This window comes from Triticum aestivum, chromosome 1B, assembly GCF_018294505.1.
Source record: "Triticum aestivum cultivar Chinese Spring chromosome 1B, IWGSC CS RefSeq v2.1, whole genome shotgun sequence".
Lineage (NCBI taxonomy): Eukaryota > Viridiplantae > Streptophyta > Magnoliopsida > Poales > Poaceae > Triticum > Triticum aestivum.
Window position 1 is genome coordinate 488,027,517 of NC_057795.1, and position 9,649 is coordinate 488,037,165.

At 46.3% G+C, this 9,649-nt stretch overlaps 1 protein-coding gene across 1 annotated transcript; it reads right to left on the reverse strand.

Moving 5' to 3' along the window:
• Positions 1-3,223: 3,223 nt before the first annotated feature.
• Positions 3,224-9,301, reverse strand: LOC100037644 (DNA replication licensing factor MCM2). Its single transcript, XM_044553237.1, has 18 exons — positions 9,151-9,301; positions 8,804-9,036; positions 7,858-8,045; positions 7,164-7,357; positions 6,820-7,009; positions 6,500-6,719; positions 6,212-6,419; positions 5,975-6,109; positions 5,699-5,890; positions 5,442-5,614; positions 5,180-5,368; positions 4,974-5,090; positions 4,807-4,891; positions 4,576-4,728; positions 4,371-4,496; positions 4,082-4,264; positions 3,688-3,849; positions 3,224-3,581 (listed from the first exon to the last, which is right to left on the reverse strand). Exons 1-18 carry the CDS (start codon positions 9,151-9,153, stop codon positions 3,465-3,467), a joined length of 2,868 nt encoding a protein of 955 aa, XP_044409172.1. The 5' UTR covers positions 9,154-9,301; the 3' UTR covers positions 3,224-3,464.
• Positions 9,302-9,649: the final 348 nt, after the last annotated feature.

A 9,649-nucleotide genomic window follows, 5' to 3' on the forward strand; every position in this document is an offset into this window, starting at 1 on the left:
CTTGGTTCATCTTCGTGGCTTCATCTTCTTCATGGACTCGTTCTTCTTCCTTGCGGGATTTCTGGCAAGATGACCGCTACCCTGGATCTCACTACTATCATTGCTATGCTAGTTGCTTCGTTTTATCGCTATGCTGCACTACCTATCATTTACTCTTCAAGCCTCCCCAAATTGCCATGAACCTCTAACCTTTGACACCCTTCCTAGCAAACCGTTGCTTGGCTATGTTACCGCTTTTGCTCAGCCCTCTTATAGCGTTGCTAGTTGCAGGTGAAGTTGAAGATTGCTCCATGGTGGACAGGATTTTGGTTGGGATATCACAATATCTCTTATATTATTAATGCATCTTTATACTTGGTAAAGGGTGGAAGACTTGGCCTTTTGCCTGGTGTTTTGTTTCACTCTTGCCGCCCTAGTTTCCGTCATACCGGTGTTATGTTCCCGGATTTTGCGTTCCTTACGCGTTGGGTGATTTATGGGACCCCCTTGACAGTTTGCTTTGAATAAAACTCCTCCAGCAAGGCCCAACCTTGGTTTTACCATTTGCCTCACCACCACCTATACCCTTCCCTTGGGTCGGCCAACCCAAGGGTCATCTTTATTTTAGCCCCCCCCCCCCCCCGGGCCAGTGCTTGTCTAAGTGTTGGTCCGAACTGAGCTGCCTGCGGGGCCACCTCGGGGCAACTTGAGGGTTGGTTTTACTCGTAGCTAGTCTCATCCGGTGTTGCCCTGAGAATGAGATATGTGCAGCTCCTATCAGGATTGTCGGCGCATTGGGCGGCTTTGCTGGTCTTATTTTACCATTGTCGAAATGTCTTGTAAACCGGGATTCCGAGTCTGATCGGGTCTTCCTGGGAGAAGGTATATCCTTCGTTGATCGCGAGAGCTTATCATGGGCTAAGTTGGGACACCCCTGGAGGGTATAATCTTTCGAAAGTCGTGCCTGCGGTTATAGGCAGATGGGAATTTGTTAATATCCGGTTGTAGATAACTTGACACCAGATACGAATTAAAACGCATCAACCGCGTGTGTAGCCGTGATGGTCTCTTTTCGGCGGAGTCCGGGAAGTGAACACGGTTTTGGGTTATGTTTGACGTAAGTAGGAGTTCAGGATCACCTCTTGATCATTGATAGCTTCACGACCGTTCCATTTGCTCTCTTGTCGCTCTTATTTGCGTATGTTAGCCACCATATATGCTTAGCCGCTGCTGCAGCCTCACCACTTTACCCCTTCCTTCCCTTTAAGCTTTGCTAGTCTTGATACCCATGGTAATGGGAATGCTGAGTCCTCGTGGCTCACAGATTACTCCAACAACAGTTGCAGGTACAGGTTAAGCGATGATCATGACGCGAGAGCGATGCTTGTTTGCATTGAGATCGTCTTCTGCTTCTTCGATCAGGGGATAGGTTCCAGGTCGGCAGCCTGGGCTAGCAGGGTGGATGTCGTTTGAGTTTCTGTTTGTGTTCCATCCGTAGTCGGATGATGCTCTTATGTATTGTGATGTTGTATTCGTGTGGCTTTGTATGCCTTATGTATGTATCCCTATCTATTATGTAATGTTGATGTAATGATATCCACCTTGCAAAAGCGTTTCAATATGCGGGTCTATCCTTGGTGGGACCTTCGAGTTCCTTTTGGATAGGTTCGCATATTGGGCGTGACACGGCCGCACCCTCGAGGCCGTCCTCGACCACATCGAGACCGGCAACACGCCACACCTCGAGAACCTGGTGCACCCGTCCTTCTCTCGTCGCTGTGGCAGCTCCCGGACGCCGCGGCGAATGGAGGCGGCGAACTCCTCCTCCTCGGGCTCCGGCACACTCTCCTTCGAGTCCCCGGCGCTCCGCCCCGTCAAGTCGGAGCCGCGGGAGAAGCCGCTTGGCTTCGCACCCGCAACGGCGCCCTCGTCATAAACGAGGGCGGCCGCCCCTCCCCGCGTTCCCTCCGCCTAGTCCGGCCGAAGACCGAGTCGGGGTTGCTCCCCTTCAAGAAGGAGCACGTGGAGATGGCCGCCGCCGACGAGACCGCCCTCAAGTGGGCGAAGGCGGACTACGTCTGCGAGCAGGTGGCGCGCCAGGGCCGGGCCTACGAGGAGATTAAGGCCCGGGACCGCGGTCGCGAGGAGGGCAGCGGCGTCCTCCTCGACGGCGATGAGGAGGACGCGCTAGGGCCGTCCAACCCCGCGGGTCGGCGACCCTGGTCAAGGGTGCAGCAGGGACGGCAACGGCTCCAGCGAGACGCAGGGCGGCGGCGATGACGGTGGCGACTACACCCAGTTCTACAGGCTTCTCGGCATGTAGAAGGCGGGCGGCGGGAGCGGCCAGTAGGGCTAGGCGTAGTTTGTTTGTTTTCTGTTTTTTGTACAAATTTGAATGAAAAATCATCGAGTTTGTGCAAAATTTGAATCAAATCGTCGAATTTGCGCCGAGTTGGGGGTGACAACTGGGAACGCAATCGCCCCCACGTCAAAAGTAAGCGCCGGTTCAGCCCCAGACGGCCCTTTTTCGGCATCCTGGGACCGAACGGCTGGAGATGCTCTCACCTCCCAAACGGTGTACCCCTACACTTCTCTCACCATACCTCCCACATCACTCACAACCTCAACAGATTGAGTGCGCCTTCTTATGGACGGAACAGACAAGGTGTCCAAAGGCCGTTTGTCGACCGACTAAGTTCGGAGGGCTTGGTATGCTAAACCATGACAAATTTTCTTGCGCTCTTGAACTCCGGTGGCCATACAAGTGGAAGGACCCCACCATGCTTTGGGTAGGAATGGAAAACCATTGCGATGAAGCAAACCTCAAGTCTTCTAAGCCTCCACAAATATCATCGTGGGCAATGGAGCACAAACAGCATTCTAGGACTCGCCATGGGTTAATGGGAGCAAGAGAGATTGAACCGCTGGCCTTGAAGAGGAAGCGGTGAAGGCAATGAATGACGATGCTTGGGTGGAGTAAGCCGGGCTTCATCATGGAATTTGTTACCCTTTGGGCGTGCCTACATAACACCCCTTTGCGAGTAGAAGTTCACTTCGGATGGGCATTATTTCACTGCCTCCGCGTATCATGTCAGTTTCTGAGCCTTATTCACACCTCCATGAAGACAACCAATTGGATGCCATGGGCACCAACCAGGTCAAAAAACTTGGTTGCTGGCGTTCCAAGATAGGAGGATGGCGTCAGTTGCATAACACTGAATTATGATAAAGTATGATGATGGCGTCAGTTCCATAACACTGAATTATGATATCAAGAAGGTACAGACATCTCTAAATGCCACAGGAGGCACAAGGGTTTCAAATAGCAAACAGTACACCAATATCAGTACTCTCATAAAACAGGCACAAGCAGTCATTTTGCCAACTTACACTACAAGTGGACATTTCTAGCTCCATCACTAGCTCTTGAACAAAGAGGTAGCTGTTCATCACACATGGGTCATCAGCTGAGGTCGATTGAGTTGTTATGCTGCAACTGGATGCCTGATGATCCCACGTCCTTCGTCCAGGACAAAACTGTTGTCGCTGAAGTGCGAGCTGGAGAAGAACGGCCTCAGGTCGTAGATCTCATACTCTTGGGCCTGGATTAGTAGACAAGAACATCAGCACACTGACAGAGACGATAGACATGCAGCAGTATTGCTCAGGCAAGGAAGAATCATGGACAGAGGTGTTCATAGCTCTTACCTTGTTCTTCAGGTCATCCACTTTAACCTCCACATGAGTCAGGCGTGCGGTTGATCCCGACACGATTTCTTCAAAGTGCAGCGCCTCCTTGACCAGGGTGCGCAGAAGGAGCAGAAGCAGTTCATTGTAATCCTTCTTGTACGTCATGTATTTCCGGAAATTCTGCAGACAACAGAAGTTTGTTAAGAACTGCAAGTAGGCAAAAAGAGATGCGAGATTTTGACTCTGATTATAAGATCACTGAGTATCAAGACTTCTTCCAAAGCAATGAAAATGAATGCCTTAGTCGCTAAGAGAACTGCATTCGGTGGCACACTTTAGTTCGAACCAACATATACTTTAGGCACTGGTGGGAAACAAAACAGCAGTTCAAGTTCAACTGTTCAAAAGTTACCTTCTGAAGTGCCTTCTGGACACCAAATTTCTGGGTTGAGATGAAGGAGTCAAGCAGCACACGAATGGCCATGTCGACATCTTCTTGAGACACATAGCTTCTCAGATGCATCTTTGCATGTGCCTCAGACATTCGAATGATTGATTCAATATGCCTTACTGCAATGGGGACTCCTTGACCGTGCTGCAAAAAACAGTTGCAAACTCAATTGCTTCCTGGTTTTCAAGGATATCAATTTTCAATATTTGACCTTATCAGTCAACAAGGCTAGGAAAAAGTGATGGCTTACAGATGATTCACGTCGAAGTTCAGCATAGACATGGCTAATCTTGTCCAGGTCAGCATCATGTATTTTGGGGAATACATTCAACTTAGCATATGTGATATACTTCTTCAGCATGTCTTGAGAAAGGATCTGGCAAAGGAAGATTTTGTTAGAGGTGCAACTTTGAAGTAAAATATTAGCTTCTTACAGACAAGTACAAGGGAAGTACATCTGGGTCAGCATTTCGGGCAACAGTCAATGGATCATCCTCCTCGTCAGCTACAACTCTATCTTCAAGGTTACCACCCTTGGGCTGAGATCTGGCATGGCTATCAACAACAAACCTTGCAAGCATTTCATCTGTAAATGGGTCAACAATATCCTGCATTGCGGTAAGAAAACTCAGTATTGATAGGCAACCAAGTACTGGACAAAATATATTACATGGAGAACTACAAACCTTCACAACACAGAGGACATCAAAACGTGAAATAATAGGATCTGTTAGCTCAACATTTTGCGTGAATGTCTTCGAAGAATCATATCTGCGAAGTCAACATGTTGAGAATCAAGATGTTGCTCAATAGGAAGGCCAGTATAACTAGCATTGCACGTAATTCAGCTTACCTTCCGCCAACCGGGTTTGCTGCAGCAATAACACTGCATCGAGCTTGAAGTGATGTTACAATTCCTGCCTTTGATATGCTGATACTTTGTTGCTCCATAGCTTCATGAATACTTACCCTGCAACAATAAGTAGGAAATAAGTTAATATTCAATAACCTGTGAAACATTAAATGCTAATCATGCAACATCAAAAGGGTATTTCATACCTGTCTTGATCATTCATCTTATCAAATTCATCAATAAGGCATATGCCTCTATCAGCAAGAACCAGTGCACCTCCCTCAAGTGTCCACTCCCGTGTTACTGGATCCTTGTGAACTGCTGCGGTGAGTCCAACAGCAGAAGCTCCTTTCCCAGTTGTGTATACAGCCCTGTGTCCTGTTTTCTCGACATACCTACAGAACAAGAGTTAGTGGAGAATTGCCTTACAAGGAACTGCTGGAAAATATTTGTTTACTTTATCCTTACTTGAGAAATTGGGATTTTGCAGTGCCTGGGTCACCTAAGAGGAGACAATTAATATCACCTCTTAGGCGATGTTTTCCCTTCACGTTCTTTTCTTGCCCCCCAAACATAGCTAGTGCAATGGCAGTCTTGATATCTTCATGACCATAAATGGATGGTGCAATTGATTTGACAATCTGTAAATCCAAAGTTCTGGTTGTTAAATAAGGCTAGCTATGTATCATAGTTGCTGGAAGAGATTTAAGGATTCAGGGACAAACCCTTTCACTGATACGAGGATCCTTTGACAACTTCTCAATCTCTGCCTTGTCCTCATCTGTTAATTTGTATGCAGAGAACAGGTCCTGCTTCTTTGATACATAGTTTGCCTCCACCACTGTGGCAAAAACTGGGAAACCATTCTTTGTATTTAAAGACAGGTCAAAATTGTTTGTGTATATCCCTGTAACCTCCTGAAATGGATAAGCAGCATTAATCAATGTGTGCTTTCTACAGTAATATATACGAACCAATAAGAGGAGTCTGGAGAACATTACAATTTCCTCTCCTGGACGAGCACAGTCAATCAGATCATTCAGAAGTATCACTTCCTTGTACCTGGGAAGCCTGCCAGCAGGAACAATCCCTGGGCTTTCCTGAAGAGTGAGTTTCTGATAGTTCCTGTATATAGTCTTCCAAGGGAAAATAGTTCAGTCATGCATACCAAATGCAGAAAGATCAATATCATGCAAGGAGAAAAATAATACTAAGCTTAACTGTTTAATGCTACTTACTTGCTCAATGTTGACAGTAAATGGACCTTTGGATTGGCATTCAGGGCAAGACCCAACCCTTACTTCAGTGTAAGAGTTCTGGAAGAAAGGACCCAGGACAGTTCCACATTTGCTACAGTCATACTTGACCTGCTGCAGCTGAGGGAACACACCTGACCTTCGAGTAACAACACCCCCAATTCGAATCATTGTGTTCAGATGAATTTGCCTGAACAATGACAAGTAGGATTAAGGACATGATTTAATTTGGGACCAAAGAGAAACATGGTAAAAAGGTATGTTCTTTACCTGATATTGCGTATTTGATCATAGACAGGAAGGTTGGTTATTCGCACATATATTTTTTGATGAATGTTTCTGTAATTCTTGTGGAGATCAAAAACAACATTTTTGCCCACTTCCTCCATAACTTCCAGCACTGATTGAGGTGCATCAGCCAACCAGATGGCAATGTTTGGGTGTATATAAATAAATTGCTTGTAGTCTATCTCCAAACTACACTTGTTAGCTGCAAAACAATGCAAGTAAAGATTACAAGATGCCAATTGTTATAACCAGTATAGTGCAGCCTCTTTCATGTAAACTGGGAAAGTGGAGAAAAACAGTACCTAAAACCATCTCATTAATTAGTCTGACATATTCAAACTCTCCTTGTTCATTCTTAGGGTTTACATATGTAAGAAGAAATTCTTTAAATTTCTTTGCGATGAAGCGCCGGACTTCATCTCTTGTGACCCACTCTCGAAGTGTTCCTTGCACACGATACATGTTCATCTCATCTTCTTCATCAAATTCATCCTGCAGAAAATACAACCACTTGAAAACTGGACAACCATATAGGCCCTTCAAACATGAGTTGTCTATTTCAACTGAAATATCTAGAAAATACGAACAGAATCAACACCAAATGCTAAACAAAATCATGATTAATTTCTGTTCAAAATGAAAATACCTCATATCCATCATCATCGGTCTGATCAGTCATAGGCACATCACCGCCAGAATATGGCTGCGATCTTCCAGGTGAACTAGGAGTGAGACCATCACCATCATCATCACTTCTGGGTGTTCTTGGTCCTCCACTTGGTTGTCTAAAATTAGCCCTGTGCCTTTTAGGACGCCTGAAGTTCATGTCCTCATCTGTATCTGCACAAACAAAGAAATGTTGTCCTTAATTTACAATGACTAACATCCAAACATTTGCTTTTTATGTTATCGATCAGGGATACCCACTACTGAGGAAAACTCACAAGTCATAACCATCCATACAAGGATACCATAACTAAGATCCTCAAGCAAATCCAACCTTACTTATTTTTATATAAATAATGATCCTAATTTTTGAAGATACGTCACATCTTTTGATAAATGGAGACAGTCAGAAAAATACACAATGTAAATATGATACTACTTATTGATATTTTAAGGGGGGGAAAGCATTATTGTATGGCCTCCAAAGTTCCTAGGCATGTGACATTTCGATCAAACTTGAAAGAACATTCTACACAACTAACAATATGAAAAATAAACATAACCCAAAATACTCAAGCAGCAATTCAAACAGACAGAATATAAGTGCAAAGGAAAAAAGGTAAGATTTGTCCTAGTACTCCATAGAAAATAAGAACTGTGTGTGAAGCCATTACCCTGATCATGAAGCATACGAGGTAATTTTCGATCAGCTGTTGCACCAGTCCTCACATCCCTTGCATGAAGTTCCGCTTCTGCAGCCCTTCGATCAGCCATGATCTCATCCAGGTTCCTCTCATCCTCTATCGAGTCATCTAACCCAACCGACTCATACTGATCCTGCTCATCCATTCTTCGGTAATCACTGCAAAGGGTGGAAAAGGATAAGAGGACTAGCAAGAACTTCACAGTTTCAAACATGTTTGTGTTTGTTTGAGGTATGGCTTATTTCATACACACTAAAAAATGCAATCTCATAGATAACTGAACTATCTTGTAACCAAATAGCAAACTGTATAGCAAAATGCATTATTACTCAACAATGCAGTTTCCAAAATATCAATGAATCCACAAAGTAAAAAAACACATTAGCAAAACTGCAGGACAATAGAAAAGATCAGTTAATTTGTGTACGTGACTGAACAATACCAGGCATCTGGACAGCAGACAAGTAATCAACAAATCCTATTCAGACAACCAATTCATCAAAAAGGGATAGGACATGACAGGTACTAGTTCATATAGGCCACTGAAATTGGTAAACTGAAATATAACCCAAGAAATTACCAAGCAGAACCATCGGGTTTAAATATTCAATACAGGAGGTTAGCAGACATTTCTAAATTGTACAGTTCAAGGAACTAACAAAACATTAAAGGTAACAAAAAAGACACAATCCGGTGAAGTGTTTGACTATTCCCTTGTTTGTGCCACAAATCTGACTATTTATGAAGTAAATCTAGGCCGCAATCCCTAGATTCTCGAACCGCAAAAGTCGCTGAATAACCAATTTATTGCCAGATCCAACGGACTAAACCTGTCAACTACTAGTAGAAACACCTAAACGCTGTCCCAAATAAGACTAGATCCGGAAAATCTCCAGCTCGGACGTTCCTGTCTTACTTGAGGTAGTCGTCGTTGAAGAGGTCCTCCCCATCGTCTTCCTCCTCGTCGCGGATAACGGTGGCGCCGTCGTCCTCGGGGAGCACATTGGGGTCGACCTCCGCCTCGCCATCGTCGTCCGAGTAGGAGGACGGGTCGGTGGCGCCGCGGCTGGTGGTGGTGTTGGGCGGCAGCCGGTCGGTGCTGAAGCCCGGCGAGCCCGGGGTCGACGGCGCGTTGTTCTCCGAGTCGTCCTGGGAAAAGCAAATCAGCCGGCGAGAAGGTTAGATCCGGAGGCGGCGACCGCGCGCTGCGGCGGCGGCCTGGTTCGGGGGGAGAGGGGAGGATGGGGGAGAGGGGCCGCTTACCATCCGCGGGGTCTGAGGAGGCTCCTGAGGAGGACGCGTGTGGCTGTGCGCCGAGGCTAGGGTTTCGGCGGGAAGGGGGGAATGGTGGGGAGAGACTGTGTTTCGGCGGGAAGGGGATATATTGGGGGAGAGGGAGAGAGGTTTCGGCGGGAAGGTGGGGTGGGTGATGGCGGGAAGGGGGAGGCGGCACGGGATGCTACAAATGGGCCGAAAGCCTTGTGCCGATTGTACATTACAACACTGCAGACCCTTCATACATCGTGGGCTGAGACTGAGTTGGGAGAAGCCTAAGGTGTGACCCACCCAACAGGAGGGAATTCCCTATTCGCCGCTTACTGCGGCAACTAGTCGCCGCTTCGCACAGGGCGCAGCTCACCCTGGGCCAGCCCATTTGAGTGGTTTCGCTTCGCGAGATTAAAAAACAGCAAAAAATGGTCGCGCAAGGGATCGAACCGATAGCCACCGTGACTGACCTGCGGATGCGAAACTTACAGAAACC

Excerpts from the sequence above, each read along its gene's own strand:
- LOC100037644 (XM_044553237.1), bottom strand. Across the intron at positions 6,420-6,499 it reads GATCAAATACGCAATATCAG|GCAAATTCATCTGAACACAA; the intron begins GTAAAGAACATA and ends GTCATTGTTCAG. Across the intron at positions 5,091-5,179 it reads AAGATGAATGATCAAGACAG|GGTAAGTATTCATGAAGCTA; the intron begins GTATGAAATACC and ends TTATTGTTGCAG.